Source organism: Pundamilia nyererei, unplaced genomic scaffold, assembly GCF_000239375.1.
Source record: "Pundamilia nyererei isolate P.nyererei 1_Seehausen unplaced genomic scaffold, PunNye1.0 scaffold00053, whole genome shotgun sequence".
Taxonomy (NCBI): Eukaryota; Metazoa; Chordata; class Actinopteri; order Cichliformes; family Cichlidae; genus Pundamilia; species Pundamilia nyererei.
Genome location: NW_005187454.1, coordinates 214,245 through 237,314, shown reverse-complemented (window position 1 = coordinate 237,314; position 23,070 = coordinate 214,245). Strand labels below are relative to the sequence as shown.

General features: G+C 42.5%; 2 protein-coding genes across 5 annotated transcripts; both read right to left on the bottom strand.

Moving 5' to 3' along the window:
- Positions 1-382: 382 nt before the first annotated feature.
- pxnb (paxillin b) lies at positions 383-21,856 on the bottom strand. Of its 4 annotated transcripts, XM_005733555.1 has the most exons (14): positions 21,690-21,856; positions 8,180-8,388; positions 7,967-8,052; positions 7,722-7,861; positions 7,466-7,646; positions 6,497-6,611; positions 5,106-6,377; positions 4,066-4,332; positions 3,539-3,946; positions 3,250-3,411; positions 2,979-3,152; positions 2,821-2,902; positions 2,577-2,725; positions 383-2,475 (listed from the first exon to the last, which is right to left on the bottom strand). In XM_005733555.1, the coding sequence occupies exons 1-14, from the start codon at positions 21,700-21,702 to the stop codon at positions 2,209-2,211; spliced, it is 3,525 nt and encodes a 1,174-aa protein (XP_005733612.1). In that variant the 5' UTR covers positions 21,703-21,856; the 3' UTR covers positions 383-2,208. The 4 variants fall into 4 exon arrangements, with proteins under 4 accessions (XP_005733612.1, XP_005733611.1, XP_013766420.1 ...); XM_005733554.1 differs by lacking the exon at positions 21,690-21,856 and having other exon boundaries at positions 8,180-8,410; XM_013910966.1 differs by lacking the exons at positions 3,539-3,946; positions 4,066-4,332; positions 5,106-6,377; positions 21,690-21,856 and having other exon boundaries at positions 8,180-8,410.
- Positions 21,857-22,126: 270 nt separating this feature from the next.
- On the bottom strand, positions 22,127-23,067 carry ctu1 (cytosolic thiouridylase subunit 1 homolog (S. pombe)). The gene has a single exon (XM_005733657.1). It carries the CDS (start codon positions 23,065-23,067, stop codon positions 22,495-22,497), a length of 573 nt encoding a protein of 190 aa, XP_005733714.1. The 3' UTR covers positions 22,127-22,494.
- Between the last annotated feature and the right edge of the window lie 3 nt (positions 23,068-23,070).

Sequence of the window (23,070 nt, the reverse complement as noted above, 5' to 3'; positions counted from 1 at the left end):
AACTGTGATGAATTAAACTTTACATAATGAAGTCGTCGCGTGTACAAACAATCTCTGTGAGTGTTTTTGATGATTTTAGTGAGAGCAGGTATCCTTAGTAAAGCCACACTCATCTTCTCTTTAAACCTTTTGTCTGCACTATTCAGCCAATCAGAAGATGGCTAGCTTAAAGGGAAGGACTAGAAAGCTAAAACAGCTTGTGTAAGACAGTGGATGCTCTGAGGGACTGTACCAAGATAAATAAGGGTCATTTTTACCTGTGAATCATGCAAAGCTTCTCTAGAAGCTGAGAATAAAATTATAGCATTGGAAATTGCAAAGCTTAAGGGTAACAGCTGCACACAAAGTAAAAGCTTAGCATAAATTAGACCCTTGGATGACATTTTGATACCAAAACTGAATTTATTGGCATAATCAGGCTAGAACAGAGGAATCTCACTATTTGTATCTATTGACATTCAAAGTGAAAAGAAAAAACAAAGTGAACAGACAAGAAAAACTGAAAGAAGGTATGGCTTTGGTTAAATAACCTCTACGAAAGTCATTTTGAAAAGACGACTGTTACAGGATATCTTAAATACAGTGAGAAAAAAAAAAAAAGAATTAAGGCTCTAGAATTCCCTGAACAAGACAAAAAGCCAAATCTGTCTGCTGTGTATGAATAACCATGTACAGAGCCCCAACCTGGTGGTCATACAGTAGATGCTACTCAGACGCTGAGGGAGACGAGTCATCCTAGTCCTACCAGTTATTCTAGCAGACCACCAGGCTCTCATTTTTACAAACTCACAGACTAATAACATGAAAACAGAACAGCGGACTCTTGACCTGCTCTCAGTATTTTTTGCTGAATTTGCCAGTGTTATTAGACATGATACAATGGCACAGACAGCCTAAGAAATAGATGCTGATGCTGAAATACAAAGCTGTTAATCCACAGTTGCATAGTTATCGGAATATCACAGGCAAGTTGTGTGTACGGTTTGCATTCTCTCAAAAACAAACATTCATCAGCTTCTCGATACAGTAATATCAGCAAAGACATCCAAATATCTCTGCTATGCCTTCCAAGCAGCCCTTTCCTTCTTTTAACGAGTGGTTATTAAACACATGTTCATGCTTACAATGTAGCTGCATTGGACATGTACAAAAAACAACAACAAAAATTCTCAGGATGTACTCAGAAACAGTAAGGGTAGTGTAGCACAAAAACACTGTACCCCCAATATCTCTGTGCAGCTTCACTTTACTGTACGAGGCAAATCCAACAAACTGCTTTTAGACTCGCTTTAATTCAGAGGAACCAAAAGGAATGATTTGGCAGCACATGTAATGAAGAGTGAACACCGCAGTGACTGCTGAGTCAAATATTAATCCATGCTCAGTTTGCCCTTGACTGCTTTGTAACACAGTATGCACCTTTAATTAAAATATGACATACTAGAAAGGGGTTTCTGGTCAAGGGACACTAAAGATGCATTTCACCATAAAACACAACTCTATCAGTTATATAAAGATGTGCCTTATCTGACTTTATACTAGGGAGGAGAGAACGTAAAAGGCCTTTTATCCTGATCATTTGTTAAAAAAAGTTTATATTGTGTAAAAACAACAGGTCACCTGTTCCCTGCCATATGTTCATTGTTTTGATTTCTAAAATGACGCACTCAACCAGTGAGTAACTTTACCACACACCGAGCATTTCATAGATCAGAGTTTCAGTGTGCTTAGTAACAATTTATCACCTTCTAAAAAGATAAAAAATAAAACGATTTGAGGGTTACACACATACATACACACTCAAAACAAACAAGACAGCTGCTTGTTTCAGCACATCTAAGTAGACTGGGAGAAAAGTTGCTGTCTTGGAGGGGGGGGAAAAGATTTTCCTTTAAAGACCGAATATACCTTCATCCGATATAGTCACCCGCTCACAACACATAAAAAGCTTCACAAATAAGCTGCTGTCAATCTAAAAAATAATAATAATTCTGAATGACATGAAAAACATTTAGTCTGGCCGAAGCAGCACACCGCTTCAACCACATGCACATACTTAGCCCATACACACTTCCAACGCCATCATCCAGAGACGGCTTCCTGCAATACAAACTAAACCCGTTCTCACTCTCCCTGTGCTAGAAATGCTTCAGACTCTCATTTTAGCCCTGACCCAAGTGTGCCAGTGTTAAACGTTCCCCCAACTCTCTAACTGAACAGCTTGATGAAGCAGCCGTGGCAGTAGGGTTTGTCGTTTTGCTCTTTAAAGGTGCCTTTGTTGAGCTGTTTCAGGCAGAAGGCACAGACAAAATGCTCCGGGTGAAACTTCTTGGACATGGCTGTGATGCAGCGCCCCGTGATGGGCTTCTGGCAGCCGGAGCAGAGGGAGCCGCGGCGCTCGTGGTAGTGCACTTCACAGTAGGGTTGGCCATCGTGCTCAAAAAAGCTTCCATTCACAAATGGGGTGAAGCACTCCTGCAGAAACACACACACACACGTTATTATTTTAGTACTCTTTTTCTTACAAGGCATGCAAACTATTATAGAAAAGTTCCTGACTGAAGCATAACACTAACCCTGCAAACAAAACACTCGGGATGCCAAAGACAGTTCAGAGCTGAGATGTAATTTTCCAGAATGGCTCTGGCACAGCCGCCGCATTTCGGTGCAAACATGTCAAAGTAATCTTTCCTGCAGTATGCCTTTCCATCCTTTTCATGAAAACCTGAAAGCAGAAAGAGACAAGAGATTATATCCACTCTAAAGTAGAGAGAAACTGCTAAGCAGTATGATTCAAAACATATACTTGTATCACTTTACCCTCAGGGCCAAAGAAAGAGCCACACTGAGCGCAGAAGAAGTGTTCGGGATGCCATGTCCTATCCAGCGCCGTCACAACTTTCTGAATGGACATTGAAGACATTTATAGGCTGACACGTCTACAGCAGAGACCACATGTGTGGAGAGCAGTGACTCACATCCAGTATGGGCCCGTTGCAGTAGTAGCACCGCGGAGAGAACAGATTGTGGTAATCCTTCTCACAGTAGGGCTGTCCTTCACGTTCAAAAAAGTTCCTGGAGCCGATTTCCTCTTGACAGTGTGTGCACACAAAGTGTTCGGGGTGCCATGTGCGGCCCATGGCGGTCACCACCTAAAAAATAATTGACAAAAAACAGATAACCAAAGCATGATTAGAAAACATCTATTTATGTTACAGACAAAAGATTACCTTAACCGAACCATCTCACCTGTCCCACAATCGGCTTACAGCAGGCTCCGCAAACTCCTTTAGCGACTGTCTGCACGCCCAGTTTGTTGAGGTCAGACTGCAGGCTGCCAAGCATGTTGTCCAGCTTGTTGACCTGTGTCGGGGGTCCACCGGAGACACCACCCTTCCCTTGGGCCATAATCTGAAATGGTTCAGTATGAAAATAGTTATTTACTGTTGAAATGTAACAAAAATATTTAAGTTTAGGGTTACTTAACTTTAAAATAAGTGTGAAAAACAGAAGGAATAAAAGAGGGAGGGGTTCATGCCTGCATTGGAGGGAAGATGGGGTCATACTCAGTTTGGCAGCCTACAGAGACCAGGACTTTGGGTGCAACTGGGGGAACCGAGTCCACTGTTGGTGGCTGGGTTGGGGTTTTTAGGACAGGAGGAGGCGGCTCTGGTTTAGGCGTAGAAGGGTTCTGGACTGGAGCCGGTGGAGGTGAGGCTTTTATGAACTGCCGAGGTGGAGCAGGAACTGGTTCGTGAATGTGGTGGGTACGTTGTGGAGGTGGTGAAGGAGGTGGAGGAGGTGGGGGTGGTATTGGGACAGGGGGGTGCTGTACAGGGAGGGGTCGCTTAGGTTCTTCTATGACAGGGGGGCGACGAGGGGTAGGGGGAGAGGGAGGTGGCAGCACCTTCCTCACGGGGACAGGAGACTCGGGGGGAATTATGATCTGAAGAAAAGAGGAAAAACAGAAGGAAGGAGACAGGAAATGTGCAGAAAAGGGAAACAAAAAGTGAAATAATTGCGAAAGGAGAATTTGTGGAAACTGTCAAGCACACTGAAGCCAACCTTGTCGACCTCACTGCCCGCCCCATCGGGACGATATCGCTGAGGTTTGGACGTGACGATGACACCCTCCGTCAGCCAATCATCGGACTGTTTGCGCCTCCGTTCTGAGCGGCCGATCCCAAGCTTACCCTGAAGCTCTTCTATGAGACGGTCCTGGGAAGAGTTCTTGTTTACAATGATGGGTCCCATCTTCCTGCGCAGGTGAGCCTCTCGGTACATGGGGTGCACATTGGGAGTCTCCTTAGTGCGCCTAATAACTGATTTTATCTAAGAGCAGGGAGGGAGGGAGCGAACACCTTATCATATGTCCACTCCAATTTACAAGCTCAAGCACTTGCAGCAGAGCACTGAGGCAGCAGGTCAGTCACACCAGCCGTTTTCAAGTCACTGACGTGCCGGCAAAGCAGTGGTCACGAGCTCGGAGTCCCATATTAGGAACTTCATGCATGCTTTCAGCAGAAGCCACTGCTATCGATGATCTAACTCTCATCCTTCAGTTTCTCAAGCAGCCACATAAACATCAGGTCTCAGTTTGGTCCTTCACACAAATGCAGTGGTGCCATGCAGAGTGCTGGTGCTGCCAAACAGCAGGTTAGTTGTAAGAGTAGTTTCCAAGCAAAATCTATTAATTAGCTTGCTTCAACTCCTTCAGCCTCTTCCTTACAAGGCATTTTCTTCTAAATAAATACATGTAGTTTCTACATATCGATCAAAGCTTAAAAATTTTGCGTTTTTCTGCCTGGTTTATTTGCCTGGCTAAAGTAACTGGGCGCGTCTCCTCCAAGGTCTGTTTACAGGGATGAAAAGAATCGAGCCAATCACAGCCCTGATGATACTGAAAGCTAACAAGTCAATCATAATCGTATCTGATGTAAGGAGTAGTGGTCAAAATAGCAGATAAAATATTAGATGCCATGTTTTAGTTTTTCAAAAAACATGCAAGATAAACCCTTGCAGCAGAGGCTGGGATTTAAAGGCGCATCAGTCTCATTAGCTAGCAAAACAACATTTTAAAATCAGGCAGGGCCGGCGAAGCGTACATGTCCAGACGCTGAGACTCTGTCTATAGTGGGAGTCTGAAGCAGGGGCAGGTCCAGGGTGACGTCAGGGGTCCCGGGGCATGATGATGGGGTCATGGACTCATCCATCCAGCTGGCCTCTGTCAGTGGGGTCATGCTGCCATCTGTATAGAGCCTCTCAGTGTAAGGGGTCATGGTGCCATCCAGACCGTCATGTAAGGACATGGACAGCTCTTCGTCTGCCCAGTCCAGGTCTCCATTCCCATCTGTGCCTCCGTCCACTGAATCGTCTGTGAAAGTGTTGGTGAAAGTGTCTGGCTGGATGCTGCTTCTGTCCAAGGGTAGGATGAGCTCCTCGTGCACCTCCTGCATTCCTCTGCCAAGACACTCTGCATCGTTCTTCAGCTGAGGTCCATCCACATTCGCCATTGTGTGATTTTGTGAAAAACTCATTGCTAGAAGCTTGTCTAGTGCCTCATCCAGGGATGGCTCTACCACAGGGGGTTGCTGTACAGTGAAGTTGGTGGTTGTATGGGTTGCAGGTGGTGTCTCCAGCAACTGTCTGTTGTGGTTATTAAAGGCCATTGGAGAAGAGACTATTAGTGGCGAGACTGGAGATGGTGAGGATGTTTTTGAAGGTGGAGACAGAGAGACAAAAACGGGGAGGGGTGAGGGGGCTGAGACCTGAGGGGTGAAGTTTTGGGTTGTAGGTAAAGACGAAGAGGAGAAACTGACATCGAGATCATAAAAACAAGGAGAACCCTTGCTTACACTCTCAGGAGCACAGGAGGATTTACCTCCAGAAGCTGAGGGTGAGACCCGTTCTACAGATGGACTTGGGGACTTGGAGGACTTGTGATCCAGGACAGTGATAACTGAGGTAAGTGAAGGGGTAGTGGTATTGGAAGGACTTGGGCTACTTCTTAGCAGGTTGGAGTTAGAGGAAGCAGACTGAGAGAGGACTAGCAGAGATTTGGTTTGAGATGATAGCATGATGGCAGAGACATCTATGACAGAGTCCAGGTCTAGCTCACTGGTTGCAGAATATGAGGATGTAGGACTGTGTGGAGAGAGATGGCTAGGGTGGGGTCTCAACATGCCACCATCTCCTCCATCCTCATCTATATGTAGCTCTAGCCCAGCAGGTAAAGAGAAGAGAGGAGAGGCACAGGCAGACGGATGAGACAGACTCAAGGAAGGAGAAGCCATGGGGGAAATGGAAGAGGACATTGGAGTGTGGCAAGAGCTGGAAGATGCTCCTGCTGGTTCAAGCAGAGAGCCTAAAGAGCTAGGCTAGAGGAACAGAGAAGCACAAGTGAGAGAAGAAGAAGAAGAAGGCAATCATGAAGAACATGACAGGAGAAGCTTGGGATTTGTTGTTTAAATAAAGCCTTTCCAATGCTTCCTCATACCTTGAAGTCAGACAAAGAGGCCATCAACTCATCGAGCTCTCTGGTGGCACAGGAAGCTGAAATTCTGGCCTGCTGTTGAGAGGATGTGTCCAAGTCACTGTGATGAGTGGGGGGGCTGGAAAACACAAGTCATTGTGATTATTAAATCCATGCAAACACTGACATTTTTTTTTTAATAGTGAAGCTCAAAATTGTGTAAGTTGATGATTTCTAATTATCAAAGCAAAACAGGTGCTGTGTTGCTCCACAATGTCTCAGTCTCCCCACGGCAGCTGTCACACACAAAGCAATACAGCTACTATTTAATGCTGCTGTAAACTTACACAATCTTTTACTGCGCATGGAAAATGCACGTATTTGTTAAGAAGCTGTAAATGCTAATACACATTCAGAAACCTCAGATGTTTGCATTTGCTCATACCAGACCCAATATCAACACTCTCACATACATTTTAAGTATATATACCTCCCTGTGTGGAACTTTTCTGGAATCCTTTTCAATAAGGTCGCATGAGGGGAGAAATTGCACACAAAAAAAGAGCCCAACATCTGCAAATATTTTTTCTACTCTTAAGTCCTACGCAATGACAAAATGTCATTTTGTCATTGCGTAGGACATTTTAGTTCTCTCCTTTACAGGGAGAGAACTAAAATATCTTGAGACAGTGGATGAACTGAAGGTGCTACACAAAGACTCTGTATCAGATATATTAGGATTAATTTAATCTGCAAATCATGCAAAGCTATTCTAGTAGAGTCTAGGGATAAAAATACAGAACTGCAAATGAACACACAGGTCTACTCTGCCAGGTCTCAGAAACTTTCTGCTGAAGAATATAAAGACCGTTTTTAGTGTCCAACTCTGAACTAGTATAGTGAATCAAACACAAAACAAAAAGGAACAAAGTCTGCAACACTGATTAGAGGGGACTTTAATGCCAAGTTAGACCCCAGCTGTAGTGGAGATACCTGGGTGAAGGCACCGAGCCTTCCAGCTCATCCAGCAGACTTTCCACAGTAGGTCGGGCGTCCTCCATCCTCCCATTCCTCTTTGGTTTCTCCTGAGGTGGTGGGCTTACCAAGATGTCAGGTGTGCCGCCGTTCTCGTAGTGAGTGATGCTGCAGGATGGCAAGGGAGGAGCTGCCTCCTCTGTGGACACATAACATTGAAACTAATGATGCTCAATCCCATTAGAACCGATAAATCTGAAGCCTTTGTCTCTACCTGTAGTGGGAAATGAAGGGGAGCTCTGTTGCACAGCATTAAGTTCCAGCAGAAGCCTGTCAAGCTCTGACAGATTACTGCCCAACGCAGAAGTCATGGCTGTTGTAGAGGAATCTGATGTCTTCTGTTTGTTTGGGAAACTAAAGAGACAGAGATAACTTACCGAAAGGAACTAAAAGTTAAAGAAAATGCCAGATGACGCAATCAGGTTTATATACACAACATCCTGAGTGTGTGGAAGTTACCTGTACACGTGGTCCTCTTCAATGTGAGATAATGGAGAACTGCTACTGTCCCTTGACCATGAGCTCTTCTGTGCCGAACCCAGTGACTGCAGAGAATACACCAACCAGTAACTGCTGAGGTTTTTTTTTTAATTAATGTAACATTTACTGTTTCTCATTTGAAGAGTCTGATATACTAAGTGAGATCAGATCACAAACATTGCAGAGATCTACCTGCTGAGAGGAGTGGTGGGAATCAGGCTGATCTCTCAGGGACCCGTTCAGAGCTTCAGCTGAAGGTGGAGGAGGGACCGGAGGTGGAAGTGTAACATCTTGGTAGGGCTGTCCTCCTGTAGGGATGGAGTAGGGCGTCTCGTCGGGCAAGAATACAGGTCGCTTTGAGATGTGGGATGTAGTAGATTCCAGGTCTGCCAGCAACGCGTCTGAAAGATGCAATTCATTCATGTTTCAAGGCACAGTGAGAACATAAAAAATGATCTGTCCAACCAAAACAACAATCAGAATAGATCTATTTGTGTAAGGTAAACAAATTCTAAAGGTCTTTTTCCAAGACGTTTTAGCCTGCAAACATAAAACCAATCACACCTTCAGTGGGATCTCCCTTCTGTGTGAAGAGCAAACATAATCTCCCAGTGTCTGTGTAGGTTTCCTCCCACAGCTCAGAGAATATCAGAGTAACCGGTGATTTTATACTGGCCTTAGCTGTGGATGATATAGTGTGTTATCCTTGTAAGCCCTTGCAGCTCTTGCTGAATAACTGGTTAACAAAATGGGTGGACAGACGGATGGATGGGCGCTCTGAGGTCACTACTGATGTTGGCGTCAGGCTGTAACAGACAATGCCAGCGAGTCTGAGCCCTTCATTCCAGCCTGTTAACAAAACTGGTTTCTCCTCACAGGTCATCCATGCTGTGGTGGGTACATGGCCCAATGTGACCACCACAGCATGGCACACTACAACACCTACACCCAATTTCTAAATCATAAAACATCCCCCAGAAACTGGCAATGTGTTTTTCCCACAGTCCACATTAAGATACAAACTTGAAGTCAATGAGAGCAACCATGCGTTTGATCTGTCAGCTCCGTGTGCCATGCATCCAGTTCATGTCTATGATTAGTCTTAGTTTCAAGAGCCTGAGTGTGAACTTCGTGAGACAGACTGATAAAACAAAGAAGCAGAGAGACAGAAAATGTTTCTGAATCCGGTCCAGGGTTGAGGGGGTACAGTGTTACCCTGGCGAGTGTTTGGTGGAACGCAGGAACAAAATAGACTCTTACATCACACAATCCATCCATCTGCAGCATGTCTAGAATAGACCGCAATCCCTGGCTGCATAGTGTTACACTACAGAGGCTTGGCCCTGTTACAAAGAATAATATCTTTGAAAGGCAGGATGGAAAACTGTCCAAATATCCAAGAAACAGGGAGCTCTTACCACCTGTCTGTCTAGCACAGACTGGCTCTCTAGATTTGGATTTGTTAAGTTTTATTTCCTGCCTCTTCTGAGTTTATATTTTAATCTCTTAACATCAAACCAAGTCACTGGTGAGATAGGATTAAAACTTGCGCCTGTTTAGAGCAACCAAAGGGAAAATATCTAACTCTAAAGTATTTGAGAGCTGACAAGTTAAAAAAAAATGTTAAAGAAGAAACAAGATTCATCTGATTACATATCATTCTGGAAAACTTCCTAAAAGTTTATATTTTACAAAATAATTCAAATTCTCAAAATATTCCACCACTAAATCCCAACTTCATCCCGAATGAAGTCAATGGAGAAACCTCCAGCATAAAATACACAAACACAGAGAGAAACGCATACATGCAACACAACCATATAGTTTTGAAATCCTGACAAAGTTCAGTATCTGTACTTACATTCTTTCCACCTGTATCTGTAATATCCTTCATGAAGGACTGTGACTGTGTGGGTGCCAATGTGTGAGTGTGAGCAGCGTGAAGCGATAACAGGCTGCCAGTCTAATGGGGGAGTGGTTTAAGGGCCAAACAGTATCCTCTCAGTGCCCTCTTATCTCAACACAAACGCTGAAATGAACTTTGAGAGAGAGAATGCATTAACAAAATATGACCAACAGATCTTAGCTTCACAGGTGTTTGGTCAAGAGCAAGAATAATGTGTGACAAAAGTTTAAATCTTGTACATCTTCTAGCGACAGAGCGGTCTATATCGCAAAAAGAAAACTCACACCTGTCTCCATCTTTCAAATTTCATATATACTCTCTCTCAACCCTTCATCACAGCCCTCAATCCACAGACACTGCCACAAGCCCTGAAAAGTTTGACATAAACCACATGGGAGCTCTAATCTATTTAAAGCGGGAAGCTCTGTGAGTAGCCCATGTCTGTGCAAATGTGCTGAAATATCATGACCAGCCCAAAATAATCTGCACCTGGTGCTGACATGCTGAGCAAGGTCTCACTGAAGTTGACTTTGTCACTCATGAAACAAAGCCGCTAGATTAAAAAAAGAATACCACAACTGTGTTTTGGGACAAAGGTGAGTCGTGTGAAATATAGCGCATTTAGGTATTGATCTACATTTCTCATGAAGCAGCAGCTTAGAGCCTTTCAAATCAAAATAAATGAATAAATAAATGCCTTAGGTTACTAATTATGGCCATGTATTCCTAGAAAGTTCTTCACAGCCTTGACAGAGAGGGCAGCCATGCTGCCTCAGGCCCTCTGAGCCAAGTTTATAAGACAACTCCTTTCACAGCAACTCTGCACTTATTATTCCTTCTCCCAGCTGGTGATACTACACATGTATGCCTGACACAGGACCATGATCTCCAGGATAAATAAACACAGAGTATCCATAATAGGAAATACATTTTAGTACATTTTACTGTGATAAGCCAATATTGACACATCAGAGTTTGTTTTCTGAATGTGACACTAGTTCAATTATCAGTACAGTAGTATCTTTTCAGGAAACTACAGGGTATAACGATTCTCTAAAACCTGAGGCTGGTTAATACCTCTATTGCTCTTTACAAGGGAGCATTCATTTTTTTAAACCTATCCATTAGTCACAGACTGGATAACATATAAACTCCATTATTATGATGCATGGGCCTTAATGATACACAGTTCTCTTTCAACCCTCATTTGCTTTTCAAAGAACTGGGGTTATGCTAAATGTTTGCACCTGAGTAGCATGCTCCTCGTGTTGTCATTTTGGTCCCAGTTCCAAACTTGTTACACCCATAAAGGAAAAATAGGCACAGCAGCTCAGCTAGACTGCTCCTATCCATATATGCAACGTATCATAGCTACTCTAGATCTGATAAGTTTGTGTTTCTTTCATATGACAGAGTTCAGTGCATGTGTGTGGTCGCATGTAGGTCACAGGTTACTGTCAGAAAATATAGGTATAGCCGTTGCCATAATGTAGACACTTTTTGGATAGTACAAGTCATGATGGCTATTTTTTTTAAAAAAAAACAAAAACAAAAACAAAAGAAGAAGAAGAAGTTTTTTTTTAACATTATGGATTAACGTTATAAGTGGGACACAGACTTCCTCTAACTACACAGACAGATGGTGTTACAGAACATGGGCAAACATATCGAATGTCTTTCATTATTTATAAAGCTGCTTTGATATCAGATTTATTATACACATCCTCAAGCAATCAGTCCCAATAAATCACATTTTTTCTTCTTTTTGGCCATGGACACAGACCAGTGTTTTCATATCACTTCTGTCTGATGTTTTCTCCATTGCATATGTGTTTGTGTGCATAGCCAGGGAAACAGTCCAGCAGATAGTCACTAGGGGAATGGAGTTCTGCAGGTAAGAACCTCCATGCAGCTGTACTTAAACATAAATGTACATTTTATTATACCGGTCAAATTTTCATAATATGTTATTCTGTGAAACCAGTATAGCCAGAAACCAGAGCAAAAACGATTGCCTAGTAAACTGACTGACAGAATGATTCTGTTTTAGATTCAAGTTAACAATTATTTATATTATAGAATAATCTCAACTATTTATCTTCTCTTTTAATCTGTTGTTTGGTTTGTAAATATTCTGATGCCTGTAATTTAAAACATTTACAAAAAACAGTTGACAGTTTATATAAACTGCTAGAGAAGAATTTTTGACACGAAACATTTATGTGCTTTAGGTTAAAAACTTGAATTTGTAAACAATAAGTAACAATAGACGTGAGATCATTCTAGGGAAGTAAACAATATTTCCATCTGACATGTTACAGAGCAGAAGTAGAAAGTATGTCTGAGGAAAAGAAAAGGACCTTAAATTTGCTCTGACAGTGAAAACAGGACATTAGGAAAGAAAATCCAAAATTTCCATCACACATCCTTTTGTGGCTTTTGACTAAGCAGCCTGTAATCCACACACATCATTCTCAGTGGGTGGCCTGTAAGCACATCTCTGATGTCTGTTACTGCAGCTCATAAAAGGAGAAAGAATGAAAATGGGAGTTAAACTTGCTTGCTGCTCCTCATTTCCCTGACGAGGGCAGCATTGACTGTCATGAGGACAGACAACAAGCCTTCGCCAGCCTCAGAAAAGTTAAGTCCACAAAGAGTTAGAAACACCGAGAATCCAAACATGCACTGTAAGCCAAGCAACAGGCTAATCTTTTCCATTCCAGACAGGGGGTAGGAGCCACAATGGACAAAGTCCAATTCTGCTCTAACAGCATCCTGACTCAATGGTCCATTGTGCAAGATCTGGAGAATGAAGCTGTCATCTAAAAGGGTGTCTGCAAAAGTCGTGAGCTATGATTTAAACGCTGCGTTTCACAGTGAATACAGAAACAGGTTCGACATCCAACAGTTTAAAGATTAAACCATGTCATTACTCCTCTCTCACAAAGCAGATGGAGAAGAAAGAGACTCAGGCAATTTATTATACAGCATATCGTGTTTTACCTGTTGCTCTGCAGGTATTAGGTTTGCCTGCTTCATGTCTCTGAATAGATGAGAATGATTAAAGCAGCGATACACCAGTGTGCAACCTGAAAAGAAAGCAGGACAGAGGTGTAACGTGCACCAACTGCTTCACTCGTACAATGTGCTGATTTAAACCAACAGCAGCGCTTTCAGGGGATTCAACTGCGGCCACACTGTGCCAACTAATCTTTATTATGTTCAACAAACAACTGAAGTCATGTGGACACTGTACACATTCTTGTGGCAGTGGGCGCATGTACAGTCTTGTCTGCACCCCTATCCACCCACCCAAAGCCATGCCATCGTCCTGCTGTGTTTATCAGATGGGAGTGAAGGTGCAGGGGGAATTCCACACATTCCTCTGTCCACTTGGCAAAAAGCAAGCAGATCAGGCAGGGACGCAGGCAGGGAAGGTGGCTCAGGAACAGGAGCATACAGTCACCCTAATCCAATGAAAACTCATTTTAAAAACCCAACCAGTCTCCACTGGAATCTAAATGACGCTTTGTGATCAAAGCTACTTAAGCAGGACATTCCTTCAATGCTGCGGGATCCTAGGTAGTGAGCCTGTGAAGAATGCGCTCCGATACAAAACACCATCTGTCAGTACAGAAAATGAAATAATGTGTTGACAATTACAGGATGGATTCCACTAACTGCAGCATGCCTTGAATTCCAGGATAAGGGAGATGTCAAAATTTGTACTGCCCATTGCCCACAGAGTACCGTGCAGGGTGGAAACCAAGGCTGCCTAATGTTTTCTATTAACATGTGGGCAATGGTGATGGGCCGCTGAGGTCTACAGCTCACCTGTTTATAGCCAGGGAGCAAAAGAGCAGAACTGGCCACAATCCCAGGGTGAAACCCTACCCCATCAGGCCAACCCAACATGATATTTATATCAAACAAGACAGGCAGGGGCCACGGAGAGGGGGTGGAGGGTTAGATGCCAGCGAGACAGACAAGGAAGGCTGTGTAGAAACCACATAGCGGGAATGTGGGTGAGAATGAAAGAAAATGGACCAAAAGCAAACTTGATTAAATAGTGGACCAGGGGAAAAATAAAGGTCAAACCTTGCAGGGGCTCGCACTCTGTCTATACAGTACAACACACGATGCCAAACAGACAATGGATGAATGAATGGATCAGAATGACTAAAGCATTGTAGGGTGATTACTATCTAAAAATATCCTGCCAAGCAATCCCATATCCGAAAGATGACACTCCTCTTGGAGGGAACGCCAAACCAAAATAAAAGAACTTCCCCACAGACCAGTAAATCAGATGACATGGCACCATGTGGAGACTGATGTAACACCCCAGTCACTGAGGACACATTCATAGCCATGAATGTAGATAAATTGCATGTCAGTGAGCAGCCTTTTGTGCTATAAGAGTGTAATTGGGTAGGATGAGAAGAACGGTCAAAGAAAGACCGTCTTGTCCCTCTTAAACACCGACTGAAACCAGTCACCCAAGCTTCAAACTAACAGGGCTTAATGCTTTGAGTTAAACACTAAGAACGTACAGTTGGGACAAAAGAAAGTGTCATAATGTGAAAAATTATTTAAATATGGAAAGTGTACCACCTGTTCCAACTGAATTTTTGTGAATAAGTAATTATTATATTACTTTAACCTCATATGTACACTTGGTGGTTTTCTCATCTTCCCATATAATCAAGTTGTAGTTGCAAGTCAGCTTTTGTGTATGAATATAATCCTACTACCGTTTCATTCACACTAGTTTTTTAATAACATAAAAAAAATTTAATTAAACTTAGCTGTAAAAGCAATAATTACAGCAGTAAAGTTACTCTAAATGTTATGATGTATTTCACTTTAAATGTCTACATGAGACAGAACTGTTGGGCTGAGCCTCATATCAGTTTTTTAAAATCACAAACACTAGTGAAACTCTGACACACTCTGGTTTAAGCTTCAGTAGGTGAAGCGTCTCCACATCACCTGATCTGGGACCATATTCATAAAACTGTGCATATAGAGGTTCATGTTTTCAAACTGTACAATTGTGAAGATTTTGCATGCAGGGAAAACCCTGATGACGATGAAACCATGAAACTCAGACACTCACTGGAGAAGTGGAGAAAAAAGGAAATGTGCAAAAAAAAAAAAAAAAGATCAAGTTTTAAAGAAAAACTACTGAATGGAGAAAAATAGCAGTTCAAAGAAAAGAGTCCCAGCAGAGATATAAAGAAAATTGACTACAATTTACTGATAATCTTATCAGTTCATACAAGAAAAGCTTGTATATAAATGACACAGCATTTATAGAACTCAAATTATCATCATCATCATCATTATTATTATGCTACACGTCGTCTTTTCCTTCTTTGCCAACACCTCTTCACTTCATCAGGTTTGAGCAGCTCTCAAACTCATGTGTCGACATTTGCTGAAGGCAGCATGTTTACTACAGACTGCAGCTCTTAGTTTGGAACCAAGAAAGCTGGAAATCATTTTGTCACCGTCAGAGTATCAGTGTTTGTTTCAGTCTTAGTAACAAAATATGGACTAAAACAAAACGTAATGACAGCATAATTACTCTTTAGAAAAGAAGTGAGATTCCCTGCTCCGCTTAAGGAAACACATTCCCCTCTCCAGAGACTTACTGACAGCTAACCCCTGAATAAGCAAGCTTATCCCCCCAAAGGAATAACAACAGGACAGTAATATTTTTTTAGCTGGATTTCATTTACTTAAGTAGAAAATACATTTTTGTTGATCACATAGGCAGGAATAACAGAAAAATGCACCCGCTTCCCTTACATAAGGCAGTAGAAGCTCTTTGCCTTTACTATAGACAGAGCAATTATTCCTAGGTGCGCTGCCACCCCCAAAAGGCCCATTTTTTCCAAAGCCAGGAAACCCCCCGATATGCCCCGGAGGTCCCCGGCTTCAGTAATGTTGGAAGAATACAGCAGCGACTCAGATTCCTACTACATTACCCAGACCTGTTAGGAAAATAATCAGCACTATTCTCCGAGAGAAGTTACAAGAGTGGGGAACAGTGAAGGCATGGAAACAGTATGGCAGGGAGGGAAGAGGAAGGGACTGAAGGCTGCTGTGAGTGGAAAGAACAGTATCGTACAACAGCATTTAATAGTGGAAAGGCTGTTCGAGCAGCAGGATCACAGACTGAAGGCCCCCCAGCTGCCCCCAGTGCTGACTCTGCTCATTGTTTTTCTCCTCTGTTTCCTGAGGATGTGGGGCAGGCTCTGTTGCCCAAGCGATGAGGTCAGCCACGCAGCTCTTCCCCAGACCCAGAACAGGATGGGTGTGGAGCTCGGGAACACGGCTGATTTACAGTCGGGAGCTTCTCTCTAGCCTAGCAGGCAAGCCCACTGGTTAGGGATGGTATGCACCAACCTTGCAGCCCTCAAGGGGTGATGATAGCTAGTCTGGTAACACTAACTCTGCTGTGGAATTACTAGGACACAGAAACCACTAAAGACCTAAGAGTTTTTGGTATGCTGCGTAAACGCTGTAAACATTTAAGACAGCTGCCTCACATCTCAGCCAACTCCTATGATTGTCTCAAGAATAAGGCGTTCCTCTTCAAGGTGATCAACAGTTATTGTTACAGTAAATCTTACAGGACTACTGTGTGTTTACCAAAGGCATTCTTATAAGGTGTCGCTGTGTTTCATTCCACAGAGCAACCACATGGCCCTCATTATGTCTGCGAAACGAAGCCGAGTGGCTCCCACTTTTTTAAAGTCTGCCTTTAAGCAATAAAGAGCACCTCTCCTCTGCAGCTTCTTTTCAGATTCTTTGCAAAGATAGCCCATGTTTATCCTTCCTTTAAAGTGGCCATGTAATGCTCTGAGGGCTTTCCCCTTTCATTTAAGTTTTCACATGGCTTTTCACGCATGTAGACGATCTTCAAAGTTACAAAACCCAAAGCTTTGTTTTCCTATAGAAAACCGCTCTCTCTCCGTGACTTATTCAATTCTATTTTTTATACAGCACCAAATCACAACAACAGTAAGCTCAAGTCACTTTACATTGGAAGGTTAAGACCCTACAATAATATATAGAAAACCCCAACAATCTGACGACCCCCTATGAGCAAGCACTTGGCAACATTGGGAAAGAAGAAAAATTAAATTTGATTCTGGATTATACGGGGCACCAATGAAGACAAGTCAACAGTCACTTGATGTCAAGTCAAGTCCTGCTATGAAGCCTCTGAATGAGTGTTTTCGTCAGCTCTATCTTGTGTGTTTTGAAATAGGTTGTGATGAGTTGGATCTGACAGTGAAACCACATGCTCAGTGGGAACGGACATGTAACTCACACACTGAGCCAATAAGCATATCCTGCATAATTCTCCTTTCTTACTCTAATCATGAACACATTAGGCTTCTTTTTTTTTATTCAACATGACCTGAAACTGGTAATTAGGCCACAAAGACATCAGGAAAGTGTTTACTGAGGTCACAGAGTAATTGAGAAAAATGTGAAGCAAGGACTAGATGGATGTTCCTGTATTTTCATGTCACCTTCAGTACTGTAGTGGTACCCTCACCGCAACTAGCTTTTTTTTTAGCATTACCTTAAGCTACATGGCTAAAGTATAGACCGTGCATTTAAAAACAAAAAACAAAAGGAAAAATAAACCACACACAAAAACAAAGAAAACTGCTCCACCACCACAGTAAGGTTAAAGAAGTTCAACTTGGTTCTCAAATTTGTGGAGGAATGAAGTACGGTAAGCAGTTTCAAAAATAGTAACATCGTTGCAAGAAAGTGTTGTGCACTGTGTAACAGAGAAACTTCTCTCATAAGTCTCTCTTTGGCTTGGTACAAACAGTGACTTTATTTTTGCAAGGTCCGGATTACGCAGGCATCCTTCAGGTGGATTTCAGAGAAATACCAGTAGAATCCCTGGTTTCTACAGCTGCCTACTTCAGTTGTCTATTATCAATCAGTCATTCAATCAATCACTTCAGAGGAATCCTTCACCTACTGACCAGTTGTGGACTGTGTGACTGGGGCCTTCGTCACATGGTCTTACATATGAAAAATGGTAGACAAGGTAACATCACACAGTTATTTGTCATGTCTACAAAACCTCAAGACCTATACATTATGTAACCAGTCTTGCAGTTTTTCCAAGAACTGAACTGATCAATCAGCACAAGCTGGGATTTCAGGATGCCTCAAGAAGTCCGTCTTTGGTCCCGTCTTCCTCCCGTCTCCACGAACCGCTCGCAGCACATGGCTGCCCCTCCCAGAGCCTGGTCCTGCTGGATCGTCTCTCTGTCACCCAGCGCTTGCTCATAGGGAGTCAATTGATATTTGGGGGTTTCTTTGTATCACCGTAGGTCTTTATCTTACAATATAAAGCTCCTTCAGGTGACTGCTGTTGTAACTTGCCGTTATGTAAATAAAGTAAAACTGAATTGAAAAGCTTTACACGGGGGATGAAGTGGTCTCTCTGAAATTTAAAAAAAAAGTGTTGTTTTTTTTAAAGTTAAATATTATTAAGCTTTACTAGAAGGACCTGTAAATGAAAATTAGAATCATAAGAAACTGCGTCAATGTTTTACTTGGTCAGCCCTGGATTAAGAAAACAAGGTTTTATATGGGAGTGTACACATACTGACATTATCTGTGGACGAACAAACAAAAGGACTCCTAGTGATCCTGGTTGCCAACATTAGTTTGGTTTCAATTTGAGTAAGTGGACATATATTCAAAAAAGCTATGTTGAGTACTAACAGCTTTGGGGAGTGACCCTAGATTTTGCAAAACAAAGTCTAAAAATGAAGAAGCTGCCTTTAGGCCCTTGGAATTATAGTTTCTGTTGTACTTTAAAATAATATATTTAACAAGAATGCAGTAAATAGGAGAAGTTCCCTTCTGTGTCCAGTCACTAATCTTTCCGTTTGATTTTCTAGTAATTAACAAATAAACCATTCAATGGGAAACTGCAAGCAAAAAGTACATTCTGTTACTCAATATTATTCTCACTTTGTTTGTGACCATTGAGCATACTGCATGTGTGCGTATTAGGTCAGTATGCGCATTCTTAACATGCAGAGGTAGAACAGGGGGTTTTCAGCTCACTGAGTGAGGTCAGTCTGCCTGAATGTCACACAATCGTCAGGAATTCACAGAGAGCTGAATGTTAGCTGCACACACCCCACAAACATGAAATGCAGCACAACAGAGCCAACAGAGAGGACACTACGTCACATGTGGTTTAAGAGCCACATCTGCATGAGTCGCCGCCCCCTTGGCCACATCAGAAGTGAAGGCTAAGCCTGGCTGCCACCTGGTAACCAGCCACAACAGTATGACTGTTTGTCTGTTATCATGGCCAAACACGACCCCTGATTCACCTACTCCAGCAGTAATTACAACCGAGATGGCTATGAACACCCTGGCAGGTGTTTATGTGTGTTTACGCCCCCGTCACACAGCCTTTTGCATTGTTAATGTATTTGTAACTCCCCTTAAGGATCTACATCTGGTGTATAAACAACATTTTCCATTATGGGTGTAGTCCGGGAAATCTTTGGCCTCATGGTTGTTGTGATCCCATCTCTAGTTTGTGCTGTATGATCTGTGCTAACTCACAGATCAAGCAGGTCCTCTGGAAAAATCTGACTCAGAGGAACAAATGGGAAGAATGCTTACAATCTGTTGATGGAATTCTCTACCTCGAGCAGTGAGCAACACCAGATCACTATACACAAACATAGTATTCAAACAGTGACCCTGAATATCAGGACCTGCAGGTGCAGGTAAATAGCAGTAGAGTAAACCTCAGTGATGTGATATTTAAAAATATTTACACTGACTTGTTTTTGTGTATTTAGGGAGGATGGAGGATGACTGCGATTGTTAAGCAACCAAACCCCAAAGGTCAAATTTTTTAAACAGTGCCTGCAATTACTAGGGTACCCATATTCTAATGAGACAGTGTGAAAGCAACATCCCTCTCTCAGATAGTAGCGACAGGAGGCGAGTCGTGACCCAGAGAGTTTTCGGCCTTGGACCGTGTCAGAAAGTGATGGTCGAAATTCCTCAGCAGCCTCGCCCCCTCTGTCAGCCCTTCAGCGAGCCTACAGGCTCCCTCTCAACCAACAATCAATCCTTTCAGCCTCATAAGGCAGCGAGAGTGTCTAATGGCTCCTTGAGGTATTCTCACAACAGACAAATGGGAAATGCGGCCCATCATCTCTCCACTTAAACAATTCGCAAATCCATTTCACTGCTGGTCTACTTTCAGAGATCAGAAGATTCCTACAGATATTTGACTGGTGAAACAAGTTTTTCACAAGTACTGAATTAGTAATGCAAATATAGAAACCTGCCAGCTGCTAAAAGTGTAACATAATTAGAAACTCAGACGTTGCGTGTCAAAGGTTAAAAGTGGGGCCAAAGTAGAACAAGAAAAAAAAAAAAGATGAAGCTGGTAACGTCAGGAGAACTGGCGTTGATAAAAGGCAGATAAAACCTGTAGTACCGATGAAAGGATTCATAAAACTGATTAAATTATTAAAAGAAATAAAATTAACCAGTTAAAGTCATCCACAAGCTATTTGATGACATCACTGTTTTTTCATGACTTGTGATGATCAAATTAGTAATACAAGGGGATGCCACACCAGTCCAGAAATAACAGTTATATTAACAGACACTGAAAAAAGCCTCAGCTACAAGTTACAGTCTCTATTAAGAGACAGTGTCTCCCAACACAAAACTAAAACAGAAAATGCACAAAGAGTCATGACAGACATGTGAAGCAGCTAAGAGGAAATGACATTCGGCCATTAACAAACATGTTGTATATTTTCCTGTGCAAAATTGTCAGGGATACATCAAGATATCGGCCTAATGGTAGAGGCCAGTTTGATCTGGTGTGTGACAAATGTTTAAAGACAGTTTAAAGTCTCCATCAGCACAGAGTTATTTCTTATGATGAAGGTTTGTTTGCTAGGTAAATAAACACATGTTTGAATATGAGCTCATTATCAGCATAGAATTTCCCAATCAGGAGATCCCTAAAGATGTACTGATTGTCCAACTGTTACAGCATTTCTCAACTTGCACATGTCTAATCAAACAGTTTTCAGACCTGATCTTTCCGCTTCCTATACCTCAGTTTTTAGTTTTTGATATAAAACGATAAAGTGTACCAGTATACCAAGTAATTATACATCCCTGCAAGTTCAGTTTGTCACACTGGAGGATCACTAGAAGTCAGCCAGGCCAGGGCTGAGCACACATTGTACAGGGAGGCCTGTTGACTCTACCACTTCAAAGCTGGAATGAGTAGCCTTGGGGCAAAAGTTGAGAAGGTAATGTTAAGGCTTAATGTCAAAATGTCATTAAATAACTCCTCCCTCCGGCACACATACTGATAAAAAAAAAGACCTTGATTTAGACGAGCAGGGCGGCGTGGTATTGCCAGAGACGTTCGCTTCACCTCGGAGAGGGAGAGTTAAAAAGTAGGTAGAGTTAAAGGCTAGCGATGTCCAGCTGCTAACCTACTAGGCTGCTTATTTTACAACAGTGTGAGGAGAAAGTCAAGTCGGTACAACATTCACTCTTTCGCTCGTCACTGTAACATTTCTGTCAGGTATTCGCAAGTTTCCCTGGATAAGAAAGCTACATTGGACAAACAGCCAGCATAAAATCTCTTCGTAACGTTGACTACCCCTCCACCCTGCTATCCGCTCCAAACTGGGGGCAGAAAACCCACATATGGAAAAAAAAAAAACCCTCATAACTTACCTAAATCGTCCATAGCTGCTGCCTAGTTGTGGACTGCGTCAGTTTTTTGTTTCGCGACCTTCCGGATGGTTTGTGAAATCTGACTTTTCCCCTTCAAACTTCACCAGCACTGCTGCCCTGGAAGTTGGTCAGTCAGGATGGCTCTCGTGAACGCGCGGCAGTTTGTGTGTGTGTGTGTGTGTACCAATGTGTGTACTTTTCCAGGGCGCGCGCCGACTGAATGGCGGTGATGAGGGACATCTAGCGGCCAAACACCGGAATTACACGTTTAAAATAAATATCTCCAAATACCCAAATAATGTCATGGCTGTATAAGCAACCGTGATTTTTTATAAACCTTCTAGATCATGTAGTGCATATCTGTTCACATAACCTCGGAGAAGAATAAACTTTATACCATTAGAATCATGAAAGGCACAACAAATCAGACTGCATACTCAAGTTTTTGGGACAAGTTTTAAGATAAAGATCAATGCATTTATTATAGATCATAAAATACTTTGAAGTATGACCATAACTGTTATCAGACCCTTCCCCAAAGGTTGGTACACTGGGACATACAAAAATAAAGTAAATGCACCTTCAAATGTGTCTTTTTTTAGATGGCAAATGACAACAAAAGCAGCTGGTCACACACTTTTGTATAAAGTGTAAAAAGTCTACATAGCATTTCAAATTAAAATTCCATATAAACAGTCAATAAATACTTCAATGATATGAAATGGAAAGATAAGATTTGATCGCTCTCCTATAAAAGACAACAAATGTCATTTATTCTAAAGGAAAAAAAAACATTATTTATGATTCAAAAGTCTACTGCTTTCAGCTTTCTCTCCTCCTCCTCTGTAAGTGGCTGCTGGGAGAGGATTTTATCATGGAAGCGGTGGTGTTTGCCTATTCCCAGCTTTGGCAGACCTCGGTTCAGCCCCTCCAACAGCACACATGCCTTACACAGTTTCTGACTGGAGATGTAGCCACACCGGCTGCAGGTTCCCTGGACAGGCATCTTTACCCCCTCGCGCACAGACAGGTTCTCACCGGAGTGAATAACGTCCATGATCGAACTGGGCCTCACACTCTCCAGATCCTTTAAATAGGTTCTTGCATAGCCACGGTAAGCATTAGGAGAGTAGATACACTCAGTAGAAAAGTAGTCTAATTTCTTGAAGTAAGCATACAGAACAATCTCTTTTTCATAAGCGTATTTAAGGGGCTTGCAGCGTGGCACGACCCCTTCGTTCTCGCTGTCCGTTGAGATGGTGGTGCAGCGGCGCAGCCGAGCTATGTCCCCTCGCAAGACGTTCATCAAAACAGTTTCTGCCACATCATCAGCATTGTGACCTGTGCAGAGGGGAAAAAGAAAAGAAAACAGAGACATCTC

Bases quoted from the DNA above. Each gene is read 5' to 3' on its own strand.
- pxnb (XM_005733554.1), bottom strand. From the start codon at position 8,410: ATGAATGAATTGCATCTTTCAGACGCGTTGCTGGCAGACCTGGAATCT. The intron at 8,053-8,179 runs GTAGATCTCTGC...TATTCTCTGCAG, and splicing joins CCCACCACTCCTCTCAGCAG to TCACTGGGTTCGGCACAGAA. The intron at 7,647-7,721 runs GTAGAGACAAAG...ATGTGTCCACAG, and splicing joins CCCTTCATTTCCCACTACAG to AGGAGGCAGCTCCTCCCTTG.
- ctu1 (XM_005733657.1), bottom strand. From the start codon at position 23,067: ATGTCTCTGTTTTCTTTTCTTTTTCCCCTCTGCACAGGTCACAATGCT.